The following is a 25,093-nucleotide window of genomic DNA, read 5'->3' on the forward strand; positions in this document are numbered from 1 at the left end:
TGAGATGCAACCATGCCATGATGAAACATTCAACATACTCTTACATTTTTATTTGCAAAGATGAATATTTAGATTTGTAAGCAGCTGTGTATTTGAATGAATGCAAGATCTGTGGTTGAGTAAAGCTACTACTCAGTGGGTCAGGCAGCATCTCCGGAGAAAAGGAATAGGTGATGTTTCAGGTCGAGACCCTTCTTCAGACTGAGAGTCAGGAGAAAGGGAAACGAGAGATATAAACAGTGCTAAAGAGATATAAAACAAATGAAAGAAAGATAAGCAAAAAGTAACAATGATCATGAAAAAGTGGAGCCAATGGTCCATTGTTGGCTGTGGGATTCGTGATAACGTGTTATACAGACTGAAACATGGATTGTGATGCATCGGTGATAATTTTCCAATATTCTATAGACTCAGGATCAGTTCCTGTGGATTGGCGGGTAGCTAATGTTATCCCACTTTTTAAGAAAGAGAGAAAACAGGGAATTATAGACCAGTTAGCCTGATATCGGTGGTGGGGAAGATGCTGGAGTCAATTATAAAAGATGAAACAGCCAGACATTTGGATAGCAATAACAGGATCGGTCCGAGTCAGCATGGATTTACGAAGGGGAAATCATGCTTGACTAATCTGGAATTTTTTGAAGATGTAACTAGGAAAATGGACAAGGGAGAGCCAGTGGATGTAGTGTATCTGGACTTTCAGAAAGCATTTGATAAGGTCCCACATAGGAGATTAGTGGGCAAAATTAGGGCACATGGTATTCGGGGTAGAGTGCTGACATGGATAGAGAAGTGGTTGGCAGACAGGAAACAAAGAGTAGGGATTAACGGGTCCTTCAGAATGGCAGGCAGTGACTAGTGGGGTACCACAAGGCTCGGTGCTGGGACCGCAGGTATTTACAATATACATCAATGATTTGGATGAAGGGATTCAAAGTAACATTAGCAAATTTGCGGATGACACAAAGCTGGATGGCAGTGTGAACTGTGAGGAGGATGCTATGAGAATGCAGGGTGACTTGGACAGGTTGGGGGAGTGGGCAGATGCATGGCAGATGAGGTTTAATGCAGATAAATGTGATGTTATCCACTTTGGTAGCAAAAACAGGAAGGCAGATTACTATCTAAATGGCGTCAAGTTGGGAAAAGGGGAAGTACAACGGGATCTGGGGGTCCTTGTACATCAGTCTATGAAAGTAAACATGCAGGTACAGCAGGCAGTGAAGGAAGTGAATGGCATGTTGGCCTTTATAACAAGAGGAATCGAATATAGGAGCAAAGAAGTCCTTCTGCAGTTGTACACAGCCATAGTGAGACCACACCTGGAGTATTGTGTGCAGTTTTGGTCCCCTAATTTGAGGAAGGACACTCTTGATATTGAGGGAGTGCAGCGTAGGTTTACAAGGTTAATGCCCGGGATGGCGGGACTATCATATGCTGAGAGAATGGAGCAGCTGGGCTTGCACACTCTGGAGTTTAGATGGATGAGAGGGAATCTCATTGAAACGTATAAGATTGTTAAGGGATTGGACACACTAGAGGCAGGAAACATGTTCCAGATGTTGGGGGAGTCCAGAACCAGGGGCCACAGTTTAAGAATAAGGAGTAAACCATTTAGAATGGAGACGAGGAAACACTTTTTCTCACAGACAGTGGAGGCAGGTTCTCTGGACGCTTTCAAGAGAGAGCTAGACAGGGCTCTTAAAAATAGCGGAGTCAGGGGATATGGGGAGAAGGCAGGAACGGGGTACTGATTGGGGATGATCAGCTCTAAGGGCCAAATGTCCTACTCCTGCACCTATTGTCTATTGACTTTGTCATGGCTACTCGTATGGGCGTTGCACTTAATAATGGCCAGGTGGACTGGGAGGGCTGAGGCTTGTAGTGTGGTTAGTGTAGCAGCAGCAGTTGTGAAAGTCGTCTTCTTGTTGGAGTGAGAGAGTTAAAATGAAAATGTTTAACCAATCCCCGAAAAGCCCTCATCTGCTCGGAATTAGGCAGGCTGGTATGATTGACAATGGGATATCCAATTCCTTGTCAGTCAGGATCCTGGGCGCTGTGATTGGACAGTGATCCAGATTGTGATTGGTCAGACTCCCTGTCATTTAGGGTCTTGCCACACCCCACACCCGTCGGGTCACTCGCCAACTCCTCTCTGTCTCTCCAGCAGAGGCGAGCTGTGTGCCAAAAGTTATTAAAAGTTGAAGGCAAGTTTGTTTTAAACGGTTGGCTGTGATTTAAAGTTCTTGAGCAGCCTCGATTCTCATGCTTTTTTTCCTTTTCCCATCTTCTGTTATTTATCTGCTGTTTCTCTCTGGTACTCTGAACGGAAACCTCTGGAGACTTTGTGCCCCGCCCAAGGTTTCCGTGCGGTTCCCGGAGGTTTTTGTCAGACTCCCTACCTGTTTCCACTACCTGCAACCACCTGCAACCTCCGGGAACCGCACGGAAACCTTGGGTGGGGCGCAAAGTCTCCAGAGGTTTCCGTTCAGGTTTCCTAAATGGGACAGGAGCATAACTCGCTGCTGGATTCAATTGCTGCTCCTTCTTCCTCTTCTGCCTTAGCCCTTTCCCTATAGGGATGTTGGAGCCTCCCCCCTCCCTGCGGGATCTTATATGGAGGAGGTGGTCTAAACTATTCCCGACTTTGTTCCTTCATCCCCCTCTTCTATAAACAGGGTCGCCATGCCATGTCTCTAGAGGACTTACCGGTACCAGGTTTGTTCTAAACCACTAATTGCTTGTTTTCTGAACTCTTCTTTTCAGTGCTTTCTCTCTCTACCTTGGCCCTTTTCACTTGATCATCTGCCTACTGGCATATTACTTTTAAGATTCAAATAACACGTGTTGCACAGGCGTTCCCCTGTCACTTGGTTGTCCAAATTGTTACCCATTATTACCGTGTCTTTTAACACTTACTTAATTGCGAACAACAGGCTTTCTACCTGCGGAGCCAATCACCAATTACTTTCCTAGTAGCAAAATACGGGTGTTCCCCCGTCACTTTTATCCAGATTATTCCCTATAGCCGCGAGTCTCTCTCAGCCCGGCTACTTTGTGAACGACAAACTTTTTTAGTTAGCGGAGCCAATTGCCGACTACTTTCCTTGTAGCAAAATACCGTACCAACTACTCTCCTAGTAACAAAATCTCTTACCAACTTATTTCCTAGTAGCAAATTACAAATTTGCGACAAACTTTTTTAGTTTGCCATGCCCACTCGCCGACTACTCTCGAGGTAGCAAAAACATACTAATTTATGACAACCCATTTTAGTCTCCATCTAATTGCCAACTACTTTCCCAGTAGCAAAAATCTCAATACAGTTGGTATTACCTTTGTTGTCGGCAGGGACACCAGATCAACCTTCTGACGGGGACCTATGTTTTTCCGGGAGCTTCTTCGGGAAGTCAAGGGGTCCGACTAGTGCACTTTTATTTCTCCCCATCCGATCCCGGTCAAACTGTGGCATCTTACTCAATTGTTTGTTGATGGTCTCAGCGAAATCCTGCCGACTATACGCTAATGTTAAGGTTCATTTCTTAAAACGCACAACTCACAATGGGTTAGGTAAACCAACACAAGCTATACTGATCATCAGCTGGCGTGAGTGTCAGGGATACAAAGTCAAGTATGCAACAGACTCTTAACTCCCCGAGCCACCACTCTAATGAATGAAAACATACAGCATTTTTTATAGTATTTTGGAAACGTTTTGCTGAACACCTTCGCTCAGTCTGTCTGGACCTACCTGAGCTCCCAGTTGCTAAACACTTTAATTCCCCTTCCCATTCCCACACTGACCTTTCAGTCCTAGGCCTCCTCCATTGTCAGAGTGAGGCTAATCACAAAGTGGAGGAACAGCATCTCATATTTCGCTTGGGCAGCTTACAACAGAGTGGTATGAATTATGATTTCTCTAACTTCACGTAACCCCTGACACCCCCACCTAAGTCGCACTAGGTTCTAGTTCTTGCCTAGCAAACCGCTGACAATGGCCTGTTTCCTTTATCGACGTTATTTTTTTGCATATCTTTCTATTTAAATATCTCGTTTCCATTTCTCCAGACTCAGTCTGAAGAAGGGTCCCAACCATTCCTTCTCTCCAGAGATGTTGCCCGACCCGCTGAGTTACTCCAGCATTTTGGTAAAGAAGTCTTTCAGTACAGTAGCCTTCATCAGTGAGTATTGAGTCTGGAAATTGAGGTGTAGGAAAGAACTGTAGATGCTGGTTTAAATTGAAGGTAGACTCAAAATGCTGGAGTACCTCAGGCCGCATCTCTGGAGAGAAGGAATGGGGACATTTCGGGTCGAGACCCTTCTTCAGACTGAGATACGATATGATTTAACTTTGTCAGAGCAAGTCTGAAATTTGTTTTGCATCGCATCAGCTCCATTTACAGCATCACAGAAAAGACAAAATAGACAAGAGAAGACAAGCATTAAGACATCAAGACAGGACCCAAAAATACATACATTCAACATAACATTACAATAACAGAAGACAAGATTTACGGCCCATCAGCGTGCATTTGATCTGGGATTAAGCGCCGTATTTAGTTCGAGGATTGACTGGCGCACAAAAGAGTGTTTCAGTCTAACCTTATTAAATTTTGGAACCCTATATCTCAGGTTTGACAAATTGTACTCACTGTTCTGAACGTGGTTGGGGTCAGAAGAAATGTTGTTGGCCATCCTTAGTATGTTTTTATGGTAGAATGATTCATACAATTTCTGAAGTGGTTGACCTACAATCTTTGAGCAGATTTTTAATTGTTGTGGCGGTCCCTGGGGGTTAGGCCACTCCTAGGGTCATCCCCCTCGGCTATTGAGGGACAGGGGCTTTGGTCTGCCACGGGGTTTCCCGAGGTCCCTCTTGGGGATGTGTGTGTTCTCGCTGTGTCATTAAAACTACTACTGTTTGAACCTGCCTGACGTCTGGCCTTTTCCTGACCTCATCCAGGCCACTACAACTGGTGACCCCGTTGTTCATCACAGTCGTGATGGATAACAACGCCGTCGCACTTAAACTCCCAACTCTGTTGACCGAAGAGCCTGACATCTGGTTCCAGCAGGCAGAGGCACAATTTGCCGTGCGAGGGGTAACTTGACTAAACAAAATACTTTTACGTGGTCAGCGCGCTTGACCAAACGACTGCGAGGCCTTACCTCAGAGCCCCCCCCCCCCCCCCCCTCCCACGTTAACTAACAAATATAGGGGCCTTGAGAAATTCCTTATCTGGAGGGTTGGCCTTGGTGAATCTGAGCGGGCAGCTCGGATTCTCCGAATGGACGGCCTGGGCGACTGCCGTCCGTCTGTCATCCTGGAGGACATGCTCACCCTAATGGCGGACCACGAACCTTGTTTCCTAATTAAATTCACTTACCTGCAGCAGCTCCCGCCCGACATCCGTCTGCAGCTCGCCAGGGATCCCTTCACTGACACGCAGGTGCTGGCCGAGCACGCCGACCAGCTGTGGATGTCCAGCCAGCGGGACCTGGAAGCGCTGGCCGTCCTTCCTGCGGCGTCGGGAGGCTCGGAGCAGGTCAGGGCTGCAATCGACCGCGTCTCCGCTGCTCTCAGTCGGCCCCCTCAGCAAAATCTGGCCGCCATCGGGCATTCCACTGCAGGCACGTCTTTCCAGACGGCCCGCCTGCAGTTCCACTCAACGCCAGCAGAGGTCGCTGGAGTTCAACCCAGCCAAATTTGCCTGCAGTTCCATCAGACACCAGCAGAGGGGGTTGGTGCTATTGCCATCGTCACTGGGGAGCTGCAGCCAGGCAATGTCACCCACCCTGTCCGTTCCCGGGAAACGAAGGGGCCGGTCGTCAGTGATTCCTTCGGCGGCCGGCCGGCCATATTCATCGCGTCTTCGCCTGGGATCGCCGCACTGGGGGTCGATTCCTCGTGGACACTGGTGGCAAAGTGAGTGTTCTGCCTCCCTCCATCGCTGACATCCGTGCGGGCAAACAGCGGCCCCCTCCTAACTGGTGTGCTATTGGCGCCTATGGGGTTCGCACCATCTCCCTCAACTTTGGCCGCAGCTTCTTTTTGTGGGAGTTCGTCATCGCCCACCTTTCCCAGCCGCTGCTGGGAGCCAACTTCCTTCGAGCCCATTCACTCCTCGTGGATGTCGAGCGGCGTTGCCTGGTGCACTCCGTCACGCTGGAGCCGGTCTTCCTCCGCGTTGGTAATCCCGTGTCGCGCCCTGATGGCCCCCTGTCATCCGTGGATGCGACCGTCGCGCACACCCTGGCGGATTTTCCGGACATCCTTGAACCCCACTTCCGCTCCTCCGCCGCCAAGCATGGGGTGGAGCATCATATTCATACTACCGGCCCGCCTGTGCACGCCCAGGCGCGTCGTCTTGCGCCAGACAAGCTTCGCCTGGGTCGGAGGGAGTTCCGCCTGATGGAGGCAATGGGCATCGTGCGTCCCTCCGATAGCCCATGGGTGTCACCGCTCCACTTGGTCCCTAAAGTGGGAGGGGGCTGGCGCCCGTGGGGATTACCGTCACCTGAATGATGCGACCGTCTCCGACAGGTACGCGGTCCCGCACATTCAGGACTTCAATGCCCATCTGGCCAGAGCATCGGTGTTTTCCAAGGTGGACCTCATGCAAGGGTACAACCAAATTCCGGTCCACCCCGACTATATCCCCAAGACAGCCATTATAACGCCATTTGGACTGTTTGTATTTGTACGGATGCCGTTTGGTTTGAAGAACGCTGCGCAGGCCTTTCAGCGACTTATGGACTGTGTGTGCCGCGGCCTGGACTTCGTATTCGTGTACTTGGATGACATACTCGTGGCCAGTCACTCGCGGCAGGAGCACTGCATTCACCTCCCGTCAGCTGCGTCAGTGCCTCAGCGATTTTGGTTTGTCCAACACTCGTCCAAGTGCCGTTTTGGTGTGACGGCTATCAACTTCCTCGGCCACCGCGTAACTCCACAACGGGTGGTGCCTCTGCCGGCCAGGGTGGATGCAGTCTGCCGGTTCCCCCGTCCGACCACAGTTAAGGGCCTACAGGAATTCGTGGGGATGGTCACCTTTTATCACCGTTTCTTGCCGGCGTCGGCCGCAATCATGCGTCCACTTTTCCACCTGATCGCTGGTCATCTCAAGGAGGTTGAGTGGTCCGATTAAGCAACAGCGGCATTCGAGAGGGCTAAGGAGGCACTGGCTGGGGCCACGATGCACGTCCACCCACGAGAGGATGCCCCGACCGCCCTGACGGTGGACGCTTCTGAGGTTGCGGTTGGGGCAGTGTTGGATCAGCTCATTGATGGATGCTGGCGGCCACTCGCCTTCTTCAGCAGGCATCTCAGTGGTGCTCAGCGCTTTCGACCGCGAGCTCCTTGCCCTGTATGTGGCCATACGCCACTTTCGCTACTTCCTGGAGGGGAGGCCTTTTACTGCATTTACGGATCACAAGCCGCTAACCTTCGCGTTCGCCAAGGTTTCAGACCCGTGGTCCGCCCGGCAGCAGAGGCAGTTGGCGTATGGGTCCGAGTACACCACCTCCATCCGCTTCGTTGAGGGCAAATACAACAGGGTGGCCGACCCCTTATCGAGACTTGCAGTCCACGCCGTTCTCCAAGTCGCTGGCGGTATTAATTATTCCGCCCTGGCAGCCGCACAGTTGGTCGACGAGGAAATGGCCGCCTATTGCACAGCGGTATCAGGCTTGCAGTTGGAGGACGTTGTCTGTGGTCCTGGGGGCACAACGCTGCTGTGCGATGTCTCCACTGGACTTCCGCGACCCATCGTCCCCATCGCCTGGTGGCGCAGGGTGTTTGAGGTGCTCCATGGGCTTGCTCATCCCTCCATCCGGGCATCGATGACGGCCCTGGTAGACCTCTCCAGAGAAGGTTACCAGGGCTGTACAAGGGTCCCTTCCGAGTCCTAGAGCATGGCTCATCTACATTCGTCCTGGACATGGGGCGTCGGCATGAGACTGTTAGGTTGCACGGCTGAAGCCGGCGCATATTGACGTTGATCAGCTGGTAGCGCGGCCCCGTAAGCGAGGGCGCCCTCCGTCTAGAGTACCTCCTCCACTGGCTATATGTGGTCATTCCATGATAACTGATGGTCTATTGTTACCCCCAAGTATTTAAATGAAAATACCTACTTTGATTTTTTCATAATGGATAACAAGAGAAACTTTATGAGAGTCAGATGGTGAGCCAAATACAATCTCTTCTGTTTTCTTTGTGTTAATCTCAAGAGCATTATTATCAGTCCACTCGACCAGTTTGTTCACGCCGAGTTGGTGTAGCCCAGGGTTGTCTGAGTTACTTAACAGAGATAATAGAACTGTGTCATCTGAGTACTTTAGAATATATTGATTCGGTGTATATGTGTAAGTAAGTTTATTGGCCAAGTATTCACATACAAGGAATTTGCCTTGGTGCTCCGCCCACAAGTAACAACATGACATACAGTGACAGTTACGAATGACTCAAAAAACACTAAACATTAATAATAATAGAACATTAATGATAAAACACCATTGATCATGCATGTGAACCAACAAAATAGCAGATCAAAGGGAGGCTACAGATATTTGGCTGTTGAGTAGAGCAACTACTCGTGGATAAAAACTGTTTTTATCTCTGGCTGTGGCAGCTTTGACAGTCCGGAGTCGCCTTCCAGAGGGAAGTGATTCAAAGAGTTTGTGGTCAGGGTGAGAGGGGTCAGAGATGATCTTACCCACTCGCTTCCTGGCCCTTGCAGTGTACAGTTCATCAATGGAGGGAAGGTTGCAGCCAATAATCTTCTCTGCTGATCGGACGATTCGCTGCAACCTCCAGGTGGCTGATCCAAACCAGACCATGATGGAGAAAGTGAGAACAGACTCTACGATGGCCGTATAGAATTGGACCATCATTACCTGTGGCAGATTGTGCTTTCTCAGCTGCCGCAGGAAGTGCATCCTCTGTTGTGCCTTTTTGACTGTGGAGTCGATGGTAGCCCCCCACTTAAGGTCTTTGAAGATGATGGTTCCCAGGAACTTAAAAGACTCCACAGATGTGACTGTGGTGTTGTTGATGGTGAGTGGGGTGAGGGGAGGGGGAGCTCTCCTGAATTCTACAATCAGTTCCACTGTCTTAAGAGCATGGCACCAGGACGCCAGCTGTGACACTTCCTGTCTGTAGGCAGATTCCTCCCCATCCTGGATGACAATCAGATCAGTGTAACAGGTAAAAAGCATAGCTGAACTTACACAACCCGGGGGAGCCCCGACATTGGTTGTGATGGCAGATGAAAGGGTTTTATTCACCTTTACAATCTGTACTCTGTTAGTGAGAAAGGAAGCATACCAATGAATCAGATAGGGATTCATGCTGCCAAAGTAGGTACAAAGAGCAGCAAGGAGATGGGCTGAAGGGCCTGATCCTCTGCTCTATGACTCTGACATAATCGATTTGCAACCCGCAATTGTTTGTCATGCCACTTATTAGTCACCCACATTTGAGCCTTTAACAAGTTCTTGTTCTATTTACTGAATGCAAAGGCTTCCAGTGTCATCCAGTGCGTTGTCCAGGCTGTGAATGTCATTTCACTGGAATGTTAATGTTATTGCTCTTTCTGCAGATGCTGTTTAACCACTGAGTATTTCCATCCTTTTTTGTACTAATTTCTGATGGTGTGGCTACCTTTTTAATTTCTGTATCCTTGGATCAATGTTTGGAATCTGGACCACCCATTTTTTTATTGTGATCTATCATCTAAGCCGGACAAGCAAAAAGTATAGTTGCAAATGCACTTGAAGCTCTGCCATTTTCAATGTTGACTTTTGTAGTATTGCAAGTCCTTCGCTAGTTTCTCCTGTATTCATTAAGCATTAAGTAATTGTATTCCAAGAGACAATGTTAAATCATTAGTCATGTACAGTGGGTAGCTGTAAGTAATTTTCAACCATATGCTTGAAAAAGTCTGTTTAAAGAACTGATTGTTAACTGTAGAAGAGGAAGACTGAGGAACCACAAACCTGTTACCATCAAAGCGTCAATGGTGGAGAGAGTCAACAACTTCAATTTCCTGGGTATGCATATCTCAAGAACTGCCCTATACCCAGAACATTGATGCAATCATAAAACCTGTCAATGCCTCTACTTCCTTGGCCGATTGAGGAGATTTGATAAGTCGAAGAATACTCTTGTGAACTTCTACAGTTGTACAGTAGAGAGCATATTGACCGGTGGCATCATGGCCCGGTTTGGCAATTCGGCCTGGATAGAGTGAATGTGGTGAAGATCTTTTCACTAGTAGGAGAGTCTAGGACCATATATCATAGCTTCAGAATAAAAGGACATTCCTTTAGGAAAGGAGATGCGGAATTTCTTTAGTCAGAGGTGAATCTGTGGAATTCATTGCCACAGAAGGCTGTGGGGGCCAAGTCAATTGATATTTTGATGGCAGAGATAGATGGATTCTTGATTAGTATGGGTGCCAGGAGTTATGGGGAGAATGCAGGAGAATGGAGTTAAGAGGGAAAGGGAGATCAGCCGTGATTGAATGGCGTAATTCTGCTCCAATCATTTATGAACGTATGAATGCCCAGGAACGAAGGAGATTACAAAAGGTGGTGAACATTACCCGGTCCATCGCTGGTACTACCCTCCACACCATCAAAAGGATCTGTAAGATGTGCTGTCTCAAAGGCAGTCAGCATCAAGGAACTACACCACCCAGGCAACGCTCCCATTTCACTCCTGTCATCACCACCCAGGCAACCCTCCCATTTCACTCCTGTCATCACCATCCAGGCAACCCTCCCATTTCACTCCTGTCATCGAGAAGTTGTTTTTGGAGTCTGGTATCTCTAATGTCCAGGAACAGCTTCTTCCCAACGATCATCAGGCTATTGAACACTACTATCACAACTAAACTCCAAACTATGAAGTGCCTGGCTTGTGCGAGGGACTTTGGGCAATGTTTTATTTTTGCACTATATTGTTTTGTTTTTTTGTTGTGTTATCAATTGAATGCTGTGTTAACAAACCTGCTATTGTTGCTGCTGGAAGTAAGTGTTCAGTTTTGGGATACATGACAATAAAACACTCCTGACTCTTTTCATTGCCGTAGTCTGAAGTCCATGAACTTCCAACCCAACAGTACTGTGGAAGTACTTTAAGCGGACAGTGGTTCCATAAGGGCAATTTACCACCATCCTCTCTTGGGCAGTCTTCCTATTAACACGCTGTCTATTAATTATTGAGAACTATTTAAAAGAAACCTAAACATGAAGGTTGTAAACTGGCATTACATTGAAATTTGTGATATTGTATTTGTATTGTATAATTTTTCTAATGTAAAAATAGGTCAATCCAACAACGGAGTGTGCTGATGCACTGCTGAAGATGTTGTATTGTCCTCACTGTCGTGGGATATTTGCAGTTAAACCGTGCAACAACTACTGTCTCAATGTCATGAAGGGATGCTTGGCCAATCTGGCAGATCTGGACATAGAATGGAACAACTTTATTGGTGAGTTCTCTCTCTTCTTGCCCCCCCCCCCCCCCCCCCCCCTCCTACAACAACTGACCATAGTGATGTGGAAATGTGGGGAGATGGGGTTTGTAGTGGGAGGAGAGGAGGACCCATTAACAAAGAGTGCTGGTTTGTGGATAATCGTTAGAATTATGGCTCGGAAGGATTCCATTAGCTGCTTGTGTCCGTGACGGTGCATTGAAATTAGGTATACTTTTATTTTAGCCCTTGATCCACCTTTTTCACACAGAGTTGTGAGTCTGTGGAATTCTCTGCCTCACAGGAGGCCGGTTCTCTGGATACTTTCAAGAGAGAGCTAGATAAATAGCAAAGTCAGGGGATATGGGGAGAAGGCAGGAGTGGGGTACTGATTTGGGATGATCAGATCACATTGAATGGCGGTGCTGGCTCGAAGGGCCGAATGGCCTACTCCTGCACCTATTGTCTATTGTCTATGTATGATTTTAAAGGTAATGAATCTGGTTAGTGAAGGGGAACTTAAATGAATGCATTTTTTAATCAATATATCAATTGAATGCACTGGTGAAAAACAAGTTCTATAAAGTAAATACAAGATGGATATAGCGAGGATATTTCTTGACATGCAGCAATTTAGAACAAGTGGTCATGATTGAAAAATATGTGATCTCCCTTTTAGCACAGATGAGGAATGCCGTGAGTCTTTGACGTTCCAAGGGCGGTGGAAGGTTGAGACTACATAGGGTGACCTGCATGGGTGACCACAGGACAGGAGGATGGCTGGTGTGGTCCTTATTTAAGAAAGCCTGCAAGGACAAGCCAGGCAAAACAATTTTCTGGGCAGTGGTGGGAAAGTTACTGCAGAGGATTCTGAGAGTCAAGTTCAGATCAGATTCAGATTCAACTTTAATTGTCATTGTCAGTGTACAGTACAGAGACAACAAAATGCAGTTCTATCTATATTTGGAAAGGCAAGGACTGATTAGGGATAGTCAACATGGCTTTGTGTCTCATATATTTGGGTTTTTGGAGATGACAAAGAGCTAGTGTTTAAGAAGGAACTGCAGATGCTGGAAAATCGAAGGTACACAAAAATGCTGGAGAAACTCAGCGGGTGCAGCAGCATCTATGGAGCGATGGAAATAGGCAACGTTTCGGGCCGAAGGGTTTCAGCCCGAAACGTTTCCTATTTCCTCCGCTCCATAGATGCTGCTGCACCCGCTGAGTTTCTCCGGCATTTTGGCGTACCCATAACAAAGAGCTAGGTCATTTACATAGAACCCACATGGTAGGCTGGTCTGAAAGGTTAGATCACACAGGATCCAGGGTGAGTGAGTCAAATTGTTTATAAAATTATCTTGGTGGAAGCAGAGAGATGGTTGTAGTGGTGTTATTTTTTTTAAGATTTCAGGCCTGTGGCCAGAAGTGGATCAGTAATGGATCACCTGTTGTTTATCACATATATTAATTAATGAGTGCAATTGTAGGTATTGTGTATGTTTGTGGTTGACACTGACACTGAAATTGATGGTGTGGTGCAAAGAAGAGGTCAAAAGTTACCACAGGATCAAGTGAGGAAGGGAATGGCAGATGCGATTTAACTACGATAAGTGCACAAGATGTGAAGTGAAGAACATACACAGTGAATGACACGGCCTGAGGAGTGTTAAAGAACGGAGAAACCTCTATCTCCATTAGCAGAAGGATCTGCAGATGATCATTTACAAATACAATGTACAGGAGTAACTCGGACATCATCTCTGGAGAACATAAATAGATGATCTTTTGTTTCAAGGTCAGTGTATTGTTACATGTACCAATTAAGGTACAGTGAAATTCGTATTACCGTGCAGCCATACCAAAAAGAAAGTAACAAGGCACACATAAAAGTTAACATAAACATCCACGGATTCTCCATGTTCCTCACTGTGATGGAAGGCAATAAAGTCCAATCTTCTTACTCTTTTATTCTCCCGCGGTCGGGGCAGTCGAGCCATCCGTAGTCGGGGCGGTCGAAGCCCCCGCATCAGGGCGATCGAAACTCCCGCGTCGGGGCGGTCGAAACTCCTACGGAGTTCCCAAAGTCAGTCTCTGACCAGAGACTGCGAGCTCCGTGATGTTAATGTCCTGCAGACTCCTGTGGTAGAGCTCAGAGGTTGATCCCTGGCAAAGGGATCGCGAGCTCCGTGATGTTAAAGTCTACAGGCACCCGTGGTGGAGTGTCGAAATCGGTGTCCACCAAAGGCTGCCAACTCGATGTTAGGCAGCAGTGCAGACGGAGAGACGATACGATACGATAGGTGGTGAGAAGAGGAGGAGTGGGAGAAGGACCCGACCCGAGAGCTCGTTCTTCAGCGCGTGGAACACATTGTGACATCATCAGCGAAAGACGCCGTTTTGTTTTTGTGAACGTATTGTCAGATTTGTGAACATGTTCATTAATAGCTCGAGAAATAAAGGATAAATTTATCAGATAAGGTGTCATCGGAGATCATGGGTTAAATGACTACCGGAATATGTGAAAATGTTCGTCTTAGCGCGTCGTTATTGGCCGCTAGATGTTATTCTACACACACACACACACACACACACACACACACGATGGATATAGATGTGAACTATATGATATATAGGTTAAGGGAAAAAAGGGCAATCAGAGTGAGAGTGGGACCCCTCGAATCAAAGTGTGCAACTCTCTGGGGCCTCAGGAGATGGGCAAAGTACTCAATGAGTCACCTCTGTATTTACGAAGGAGAAAGACAGGAGGATGGAGGAACTTGGGGCAGTTAATGGAAGTCTCTTGACAGCAGTCAGCGTTACGTTCGAAGAAATGCTTAATGTAGACAAATCTTCCAGGCTGGATTAGATATATCCAAGGACACTTTGAAGTTGGAGACAAAATTGCAGAAGCCCTGGCTGAGATTTATGAGCTAAATGCAGGTGAGGTGCCGGAAGACTGGAGGGTGGCAAATGTGTTTCTATTCAAGAAGGACTAATGAAAGGCTGCAAACCAAATGCCTGTGAGCTTAACATCTGTGGTCGGAAAGTTATTCAAGAGTATTCTGAGGGATAGGATATGCGTGCATTAAGATGGAAAAGGGCTGATTAGGAATAGTCAGCATGGTTTTGTAGGTGGGAAGTCGTGTCTCACAAATCATTTTTGAAGATGTGACGAAAATGGTTGAAGAGTACAGAGCTGTAGACGTTGTATACATGGATTTCAATAAGCCATTCGACAAGGTTCTTCCATATGGTAGGCTGCTCTGGTGGGTAAGATCCCATGGGATCCAAGCAGCTGAATGGATAAAAACTGGCTTTGTGGAAGAAAGCAGAGGGTGATGGTGGAAGGTTGCTTTTTGTACTGGTGCACTAGTGGTGCACCTCAGGGTTCGCTGCTGGAGTAATTGCTGTTTGTCATCTATGTCAATGATTTGGATGAAAACGTACATGGCAAGTTTGCAGATGACACAAAGGTGGGTGGTATTGTAGATAGTGAAGATGGTCAAAAATTGCAGCAGGATCTTGATTGGTTGATCAGGTAGGCTAAGGCATGGTTGATGGAATTGAATACTGAGAAATGTGAGGTGTTGCATTTTGGGAAGACTAACATGGGCAGGACCTACACAGTGAATGTTGTGGAGAAGAAGAATCTGGGATTGCAGGTATTGAAAGTGGCACTACAGGCAGATAGGGTGGTCAAAAAGGCTTTTGGCATATTGGCCTTCATCAGTCAGAGTATTGAGTATAGAAGTTGCAGCTATATAAGACATTGGCGAGGCTACTTTTAGAGAATTGTGTTCAGTTTTGGGCACCATGCTATAGAAAAGATATTCAGCTGGAAGAGGTGCAGAGAAGATTTATTAGGATTTTGCCAGGACTCAAAGGCCTGCGCTTTCGGATGAGGTTGAGGAGGAGGAGGTTAGAACGCAGGAGGATTAAGGGTGACCTTATAGAGGTGGACAAAATCATGAGAGGAATAAATCGGGTGGACGTACAGATTCTCTTGCATTGGGGAATCAAGAACCAGAGGGCATAGGCTTAAGGTGAGGGGAGAAGGATTTAATAGGAACCAGCGGGGTAACTTTTTCACGCAAAGGGTGGTAGGTGTATGGAAAGCGCTGCCAGAGGAGGTAGTTGAGGCAGGTACTATTGCAATGTTTAAGCAACATTTAGATGGGTACATGGATAGCACAGGTTTGGAACGATATGGGCCAAACATAGGCAGGTGGGACTAGTATAGATGGGACATGTTGGCCAGTATGGCCAAGTTGGGCCAAAGGGCCTGTTTCCACACTGAGATGCTATGACATTATGAAGGACTAGATAGGCTGGAGTGAAGGAGAATGAGAGGTGACGTTTTAAAATCATGAGGGGCATAAATAATGTGAATGGCCACATTCTTTTTCACTGGGTTAGGAAATCTAAGGCAAGAGGCTATAATTTTAAGATGAGAGTGGAAAGCTTTGAGGGGGACATGAGTGAAGTTTTTCACAGGTAGGATGGTAAATATATGGAAATAGTTGTAACGGCATGTACAATTATGATATTTTAAAAACATTTAGAAAGGGTACATGGATAGGAGTTGAGGGATATGAGCTAAATGCCAGCACATAGGGCTAGCTCAGGTTCGGATGGCATGGACAAGTTAGGCCCAAGGGTCTATATCTAATGCTGATGCTGCTTGCCGCTGAATTACTCCAGCACTTTGGGCTGTACATTTCCAATCTGTATAATTCTTCAACTGTACTCTGACAAATCTTGGAATATTGCAGAACATATTGAACAGTTAACAAACTGTAAAGAAGTGATTCTCACACACTTGTAACTTTACTTAAAGGTATCAAAGGTATTTTATTAGTCACATACACACTAGGTGTAGTGAAATGCTTATTGCCATTTTGCAGCACATAAAGAAAGAACAGACATAACATTAATAAGAGTTTTAGAACATAAAAAACATCCCCCCACAATGGTTCCCATTATGAGGGAAGGCACAATGTCCAGTCCCCAACCCCAGTTCACCCATAGTCGGGCCTATTGAGGCCTCCGCAGTTGCCTCTACGGAGGCCCGATGTTCCAGGCCGTTCTCGCCGGGTAGTGGTGCTCCGGCGTCGGGAGAGTCCTCTCCGCGGCTTGGGAACCCTGGAACGGCCGCTTCCGTACTGGAGGCCGCGGCCTCTGAAGCCAACAAAGCCGCGCCGGTTGGAGCTCCACTACTGGTGATCTCGTCGCGAGATCCCAGGCTCCCGGTGTAAAGTTCGGCGCCACCGCCCGCAGCTGGCTGCTCCACAGACCAGCAGCTCCGCGATGTTGTTCCCAGCGGTTCTTCAGCTCACCGGAGCTCCAGCGCGGCGACCCAGGCAAGGCATCGCCCGCTCCACGATAGTGCTCCAGCGCTGTGCCGCCGCCGAAGCCGAGGTTCTGGGCGGTCCCCCACAGGAAATGCCGCTCCAGGCCCGCTGGTAGGCCGCGAGGACGGGTCGAAGCTGCAGCCCGGAGAAAAGCTGCCTCTCCGACCAGGTAGGGACCCTGAAAGGTAGTTTCCCCCTTCTCCCCCACCCCCCACATAAAAAAGTCTAGACCTCCAAACAAAACACTAACTAACTAAAAATAAAAATAAAACGATGAAAAGACAGACAGCTGCTGGCTGGGCAGCCATACACAGGACAGCGCCACCTCTAGCTTAACTCTTTAATAAATACACAGATTAAACATGGTCCAGCACTAACTGCACGCAGTCTGTCACCGTGCTGGAGAGAGAGCGAGAGATAGGGAGAGAGAGTGTTATTATACTTGATAACTAAGGCGTGGTTAGTGGTACTGAGGTAGCTACATTATTGGTTGCATGCATAAACCATCTACATCCTTCCCCTTAGAAATCAGAATTGAAATAGAGCCATGGCAGTGTGATTACATAAAATATACGAATCTAAACAAAGTCGCCATAGCGAACAGGCGGCTTAACAATGCGACCCGAACGCGTGCATACAACACCTCCCCCCCCCCCCATCGGAAAGAAGAGAAGGCGCAGCAGAAGTAGGCGAGAAGGTTAAACCAGGAGGAGACGCATCCGTAGCAGGAGTTAAAGCAGGAGGAGACGCAGCCGGGGCAGGAGACACGGGAGGGGAGGGAGAACATGCAGGAGGGGAGGCAAACCGGCCAAAACCAGGCGGCAGCGGTGGAGGAGAACGCAACAAGTGAGGGGTCTGGGGCATGCAGGGATCAGCAGGAAAGCCGGCAGGGGCAGGCTGGGACAGCAGAGGTGGAGCATAAGGACCCGCAGGTGGAGGCTTCGGCTCGTTCACAGCCAACAGGTGTTGCCGGCTTCGACGATAGACAGTCCCTTCATAGTCCACCAGGTAAGAACGAGGTGAATCAGCCACACCAACCACGGTCGCGAGACGGGAATAGCCGGTGCTAGTTTGAATCCGAACGACTTGCCCGGGCAGTAGGGACGTCAGCGGCCGGCAGGACCTGTCGTAGGAACGCCGTTGAACCTCATGCTTCTGTTCAATCCGCTGCTGGACAACGGCAGGCTCGAATACCTTGGGTAGCAGGGTCTGTTGAGCGATCGGCATAGGTGGCCTGGTTGTCCTCGACATCAGACGCTGGGCAGGGGAACCCATGGTCTGGTCACGGGAAATATTGCGGAGGTTAAGTAAGCCCAGGTAGAAGTTGGAGTTAGACAGGCGGGACTGCTCAAGCAGACCCTTAGCACTCCGCACTCTGAGCCAATTAGTTCTCAAGGAGATGCTAGTGTTTTCACACTCCTACACGCACCTGCTCGACTCACGGATCCTTCGGTCCTCGTTACTGTCAACAATTCGGCCTTCTCTGCTAAGCTCGACACGGGGGCGAAGGTCAATGTTATGTCAACAAGCCTGTTCAGAAAGATTAGGCACAATGAGCAACTAAGCGCTGACAGTTCGACTTTACATGCTTACGGGGGCGAGGTGCTGAAACCAGTGGGCAAGGCCATTTTCAAAGGTGTTGTATGCACGCGTTCGGGTCCTTTGGATTGATGCACACTCTTATCTCGTTCTTGTCCTTTTTTAGCGTGGCAACCATGGTGGAGACCCACTCTGTGGGCTCGCTAACTGCCTCCAGCACTCCTATCGCAACCATGCTCTTCAGCATTGATTCAACCTTGTCCTTCATAGCGAGGGATACTCTGTGTGGTGCACGGACCACAGGCACCACCTTTGGGTTGGTGGCGATCTTGTAGACGAAAGGCAGTTTGCCCAGCTCATTATCAAACAGGTCCGGGTACTCAGATATCGGATCCAACATCACCCGCACCTCATGGACAGTGCGGTCGAGCGAGACTAGTCCCAGGTCCTGGCATGCCTGGTTGCCCAACAAAGTCACACAGTCAGTCGAGAACATAGCCCGCGATGGCCTCTGCAGTACACAATTGAAAATGGCCTTGCCCACTGGTTTCAACACCTCGCCCCCGTAAGCATGTAAAGTCGAATGGTCAGCACTTAGTTGCTCATTGTGCCTAATCTTTCTGAACAGGCTTGTTGACATAACATTGACCTTCGCCCCCGTGTCGAGCTTAGCAGAGAAGGTCGAATTGTTGACCGTAACGAGGACCGAAGGATTCGTGAGTCGAGCAGGTGCGTGTAGGAGTGTGAAAACACTAGCATCTCCTTGAGAACTAATTGGCTCAGATTCGTGGGCAGTGTCGAGAGAGGACTGGGAACCAAACTCGCTATCAACTTGCACCAAGTTGTTTAGGACTTGTCTAGAAGCTGGGGGATGTTTCCCACAGGAGCGGCAGACAGCCGAGAAATGATTCAATTTCTTGCAGAAATTGCAGGATTTTCCGTAAGCTGGGCACTGCGACTGCATTGAATGCACATAACCGCAATTAGGGCATTTTTTAACGCCTTGGCCGCCAGGGACGTAGATGGCCCGCGACATGGGTCTGGTGTTGACTATGTTAGGACGTTGAGACCAGTTAAATTAATCGATTTATTATCAGACCCCCGCTGTCCGAACAGCGGGTCAACGACTTCAGCCAACCTGCATGCGTGCATGGCTTCGGTTAGAGTGAGATCTGGTTTCCTTAATAGCTCCGATCGTAATTTCTGATCGAGCATCCCTGTCACTAGAATGTCTCTAGTAAGCTGTTCAGTCATAGTATCAAATCGGCACCTCTGAGCGAGGTAACGCAGATCAGTAATAAAACATTCAACAGGCTCATTATGCTGCTGCTTTCTCGTAAAAAACTTTGCTCTCTCTAAAATGCGGTTAGAGGGCAGGTCACAAAGCTCAGCGAATTTTCGCAACAGAAATACCGGGTCGTCGGCAGACTCTGCAGGTACTTGGACCTGATCATGTTCATCCCGGACTGCGGGACTGTAGGTGAAGGCTTGTGCTCTCCTCATGGCATCAGGACCAGCAAGATTTAGAAGAAGGGAAGCTTTAACGGCATCAGGATTGTTGCGATGAGCAATGTTCATGTAGTGGGTAAAATCCATCTCAAAAGTCGCCCAGCGCTCTGCAATGTCTGCATCAAAGACCAGGGACGCGGGTTTGCGGTATGAGGATGCCATGGTGACACAAGGAGAGTAAAACTGCGAAAAAGAAACAAACTCAAGAAATAAAACACGATAAACAGGAGGCGCGAGATTTAACTTGCCGACACCATGTAAAGAAGTGATTCTCACACACTTGTAACTTTACTTAACTCTTTAATAAACACACAGATTAAACATGGTCCAGCACTAACTGCACGCAGTCTGTCACCTTGCTGGAGAGAGAGCGAGAGATAGGGAGAGAGAGTGTTATTATACTTGATAACTAAGGTGTGGTTAGTGGTACTGAGGTAGCTACATTATTGGTTGCATGCATAAACCATCTACACAAACCATATGAGATCTTTTGTTTCTCAGTGAGTGCAGAAGTAGGGAAGTTAGGCTGAACCTCTTAAACTCGTGGGCAAATCTTGGACAGTCTTCAGTTCTGTTCATTATGATTTAGAAAGAGGTTGAGCAGGCATTGTGTCATTTTGCAAGATGGAACTACAAAGTTAGTTGGAGAAGTTAAGATTCTTCTCAGAGCAAAGGAGTTTCGCATTAATGTAACACCATAAAATAAATTTAACATAAATGTGAAAGATCAGGTTCTGGTGATAACGCATTGACTTGACATTGAGTTAAACCAAATGTATTATTTCTTCCTTTTCGAAGTGGTGTGATTTTTCATGGAACCTGCATGAATCTAGGAATCTTTTCCTACAGATGCTGCCTAAGAATTAATTTTAGCATTTTCTGTTTTGTTTTCAATTTCTAGCATCTACAATATTTTTCCTCAAATTATTGAGGTTTAACATAAGACAGACAACGCATTTCTGTTTCTGTTAGTCAGAAGTGCAGGGATTAGGGGCTCGGGGGGAAATTATTATTTTTATGACCTGGAACTCTGCCAGTGAGTTGTGATGGAAGTAACGATAATCAATGATTTCAAAATAAAACTGGAGACTATTTAAGAAATACAGATAGAGAGTTACAGTGATATACTTGTACTCGACTGAGAGCTTGCATAGAATCAGTGGTTTATAATGATTCTATGACCCAATGCGAAACTATTGTACATATCCACTTTTTTACAGATGCAATGCTGATGGTTGCAGAGAGATTGGAGGGACCATTCAACATTGAATCAGTTATGGATCCCATTGATGTTAAGATTTCTGAGGCAATCATGACCATGCAGGAGAACAGTATGCAGATCTCTCAAAAGGTATGAATGTGTTTTTGTGCCTCCTATTGCTCTGACATCAATTTATCTTCAAGTAGATATTTCCAGTCCTCTTTTGCAAAATTGTATTAAAGGATGAAACTCTCTAGTCTGGCAATCTGTCGTCTGGCAACTCACATAGTCAGTCATATTTTGAATCTGTAGTACAGGTCTATATTAACTACCGTATTTCCCAGCAATGAAGACGATATTTTTTACCCTAAAATAAGGCCCGAAAATTTAACTACGTCTTGGGGGCCGAAGGTTAGATTGTTAGCCAAGAAAGATAGCCTTGGGCCAAATCGCTTTTAAAACATGGGGGGGGGGGGGGGGGGGAGGGGTTTTGCGACCTGGGAACTGCAGCCAGACCTGGGGAAAGCGAGCCGACCTGGGAACTGTAGCCATTCCCAGGGCACACAGCTGTCCTGGGTGTCACAGCCAGACCTGGGGCAAGCGAGCCGCCGTGGGCACTGTAGCCAGTCCTGTGGCACGCAGGCGACCTGGGAACTGCAGCCATTCCCAGGGCAGGCAGGCAGCCGACCTGGGAACTGCAGCCAGACCTGGGGCAAGCGAGCTGACCTGGGTTCTACAGCCAGACCTGCCAGCCGACCTGGGCGCTACAGCCAGTCCCGGGGCAGGCGAGCCAACCTGGGCGTGCAGGCGACCTGTAGGTCCTTTGGACAGCGGAACCAGCCGCCACCTCAGCGCTTTCTGCCAGTCAGCTAGCCAGCCACGGTGTCCTTCGGCGCAGGCACAACCGGTGGAGGTGATAGTTGGCGAGTGGCTACTGGGCGGAAGGCTAGCTGCTCCGTCTCGGTCTCTCTCTCTCTCTCTCTCTCTCTCTTCAGAATTTCGCAACTCAACATGTTCTGTTTACATATTCTGTTGTGCAGCAAGTAAGGATTTCATGGTTCTATCTGGGACACATGACAATAACACACCCTTGACTCTTGATCATTCACATAAATCTCCTCTGGATCTTCTCCAATGCCAGCACACCCCTCCTCGGATATGGGGCCCAAAAAGCTCAATCTTCGAAATGTGGCCTCACCAGTGTCTTATAAAGCTTCAGCATCCTTGCTTTTATATTCCAGTCCCCTCAAAATAAATGCTACCATTGCATTTGCCTTCCTAACCAAGGACTCAACCTGCAAATTAACCTTTTGGCAATCCTGCACCAGCACTACCAAATCCCTTTGCACTTCCGATTTCTGAATATTCATCACATTTAGAAATAGTGTACGCCTTTATTCCTTCTACCAAAGTGCATGACCGCACATTTTGCTGCGCTGCATTCCATTTGCCACTTCTTGGCCCACTCTCCCAACCTGTCCAAACCTTCTGCAGTTTCCTGGTTTGCTCAACATTACCTGCCTGTCCACATATCTTCGTATCATCTGCACATTTGGCCACATCCATCAATTCCATCATCCAAATCAATATATAATGTGAAAAGTAGTGGACCCTTGTGGAACACCACTAGTCGCCATCCAGAAAAAGCCCCCTGTACTTATCCTGTTCTTTGCCTTTTACCAGTCAGCCAATCTTCTGCCCATGCTAGCACCTTGCTTCTAATACCATGCGCTCTCATCTTGTTTAGCATCCTAGCGTGTGGCACCTTATCAAAGGCCATCTGAAAATCCAAGTAAACAACATCACTTCCTCTCCTTTGTCTATCCTGCTTGTTACCTCTGGCAGCAGATTTGTCAGGCAAGATTTCACAGTAACAAAACCATACTAACTTTGATATATTTTATCATGTGCTTCCAAGTACCCTGAAACCTCATCCTTAATAATGGTCTCTAAAATCTCAATAACTACAGAAGTCAGGCTATCAGGTCTATAACAGGGCTCGAAATTAATGGTTGCCCGGGTGCCAATGGCGACCTAAAATCCCGCCGGGCAACCTAGGAGCCATGCCATTTTGCCCGGCTTGGCAAGCACCTGGGACACCTATCGTTCAACTTTGAGCGGGCCCCCCTCTCTATCTCTCTCTCTGTCACTCTCCATCTCCACACGCCATCCGTATCCATGTCCAGGCTGCCGGCTCTCCGCTCGCTCCTCATCCGCCAGCACGGCCGTCCGCCTTGCACATGCGCATTGCCACGGCCTGCACATCCACCCCCTGCACTATGGCACAACCGCGGCCAGCACATCATCGACTGCCCTGCACATGTGCATTGCCATGGCAACTGGTTGGCGTCGGGCACTTTCTCCCTCCCTTTGCATTGTGGGAGATCTGGCCGCCATTGCTATGCGGTCGCCGCCTCGCCCCGACCGCTGAAAACCAGCGCAGAATCACTCCCTGGAGCTGGATCGTTTTTTTTTTAGTAACCAAAGTTATCAACGTATAATTTTTTGTGTGTTGGAAAATAAAATATAGTGGCACAGCTGGTGGACTTGCTGCCTCACACGACAGAGATCTGTGTTCGATCCTGTCCTCGGGCACTATCTGTGTTGAATTTACTCATTCTCCCTGCAATCGTGTGGGTTTCCTCTCACATCCCAAAGACCCATTGGCTTTGTAGGTTAACTTGCCGCTGTAAAATTGCCCCTAATGTGTAGGGACTGGGTGAGGAAAGTGGGATAACAGAACTTGTGTGAATGAGTAGACAAAAATGCTGGAGAAACTTAGCGGGTGAGGCAGCATCTATGGAGCGAAGGAAATAGGCGACATTTCGGGTCGATACCCTTCTTCAGACAGTGAGGGTGGTGGGGGGGGGGGGGGGGGGAAGAAGAAAGAAAGGCGGAGACAGTGGGCTGCGGGAGAGCTGGGAAGGAAGGAGAAAGCAGGGACTACCTGAAATTGGAGGTCAATGTTCATACAACTGGGGTGTAAACTGCCCAAGCGAAATATGAGGTGCTGCTTCTCCAATTTACGGTGGGCCTCACTCTGGCCATGGAGGAGGCCCAGGACAGAAAGGTCGGATTCGGAATGAGAGGGGGAGTTGAAGTGCTGAGCTACCGGGAGATCAGGTTGGTTATTGCAAACCGAGCGGAGGTGTTGGGCGAAGCGATCGCCAAGCCTACGCTTGGTTTCACCGATGTAGAACAGCTGACACCTAGAGCAGCGGATGTAATAGATGAGGTTGGAGGAGGTGCAGGTGAACCTCTGCTGCACCTGGAAAGACAGCTTGGGTCCTTGAATGGAGTCAAGGGGGGAGGTAAAACAACAAGTGTAGCATTTCCTGCAGTTGCAAGGGAAAGTGCCAGGAGAGGGGGTGGTTTGAGTGGGAAGGGACGAATTGACCAGAGAGTTACGGAGGGAGCGGTCCCTGCGGAAAGCCGACGGGAGGAGATGGGAAGATGTGGCCAGTGGAGGAAATTAAATGTACATCTCCAAGCTTGCGGATGACACAAAGCTGGGTGGCAGTGTGAGTTGCGAGGAGGATGCTATGAGGCTGCAGGGTGACTTGGAAAGGTTGGGTGAGTGGGCAGATGCATGGCAGATGCAGTATAATGTGGATAAATGTGAGGTTATCCACTTTGGCGGCAAGAACAAGAAGGCAGATTATTATCTGAATGGTGTCAGATTAGGAAAAGAGGAGGTGCAATGAGACCTGGGTGTCCTTGTCAATTAGTCACTGAAAGTAAGCATGCAGGTTCAGCAGGCGGTGAAGAAAGCAAATGGCATGTTGGCCTTCATAGCGAGAGTATTTGAGTATAGAAGCAAGGAGGTCCTTCTGCAGTTGTACAGGGCCCTGGTGAGACCACATCTGGAGTATTATGTGCAGTTTTGTTCTCAAAATTTGAGGAAGGACATTATTGCGATTGAGGGAGTGCAGCGTAGATTCACCAGGTTAATTCCCGAGATGACGGGACTGACGTATGATGAAAGAATGGATCAACTGGGCGTGTTTCACTGGAAT

General features: G+C 48.0%; 1 protein-coding gene across 1 annotated transcript in view; it reads left to right on the plus strand.

Moving 5' to 3' along the window:
* The window catches only part of LOC116978916 (glypican-4-like), a 77,177-nt gene that overhangs the window by 24,836 nt on the left and 27,248 nt on the right, over positions 1 to 25,093 (plus strand). The window contains exons 4-5 of the mRNA XM_033030202.1: positions 11,330 to 11,495; positions 21,097 to 21,227. Of these exons, the coding sequence (XP_032886093.1) occupies positions 11,330 to 11,495; positions 21,097 to 21,227 (297 nt within the window). The remainder of the gene's footprint in view (positions 1 to 11,329; positions 11,496 to 21,096; positions 21,228 to 25,093) is intronic.

The sequence above is a fragment of the Amblyraja radiata genome, chromosome 12, assembly GCF_010909765.2.
Source record: "Amblyraja radiata isolate CabotCenter1 chromosome 12, sAmbRad1.1.pri, whole genome shotgun sequence".
Classification (NCBI taxonomy): Eukaryota; Metazoa; Chordata; class Chondrichthyes; order Rajiformes; family Rajidae; genus Amblyraja; species Amblyraja radiata.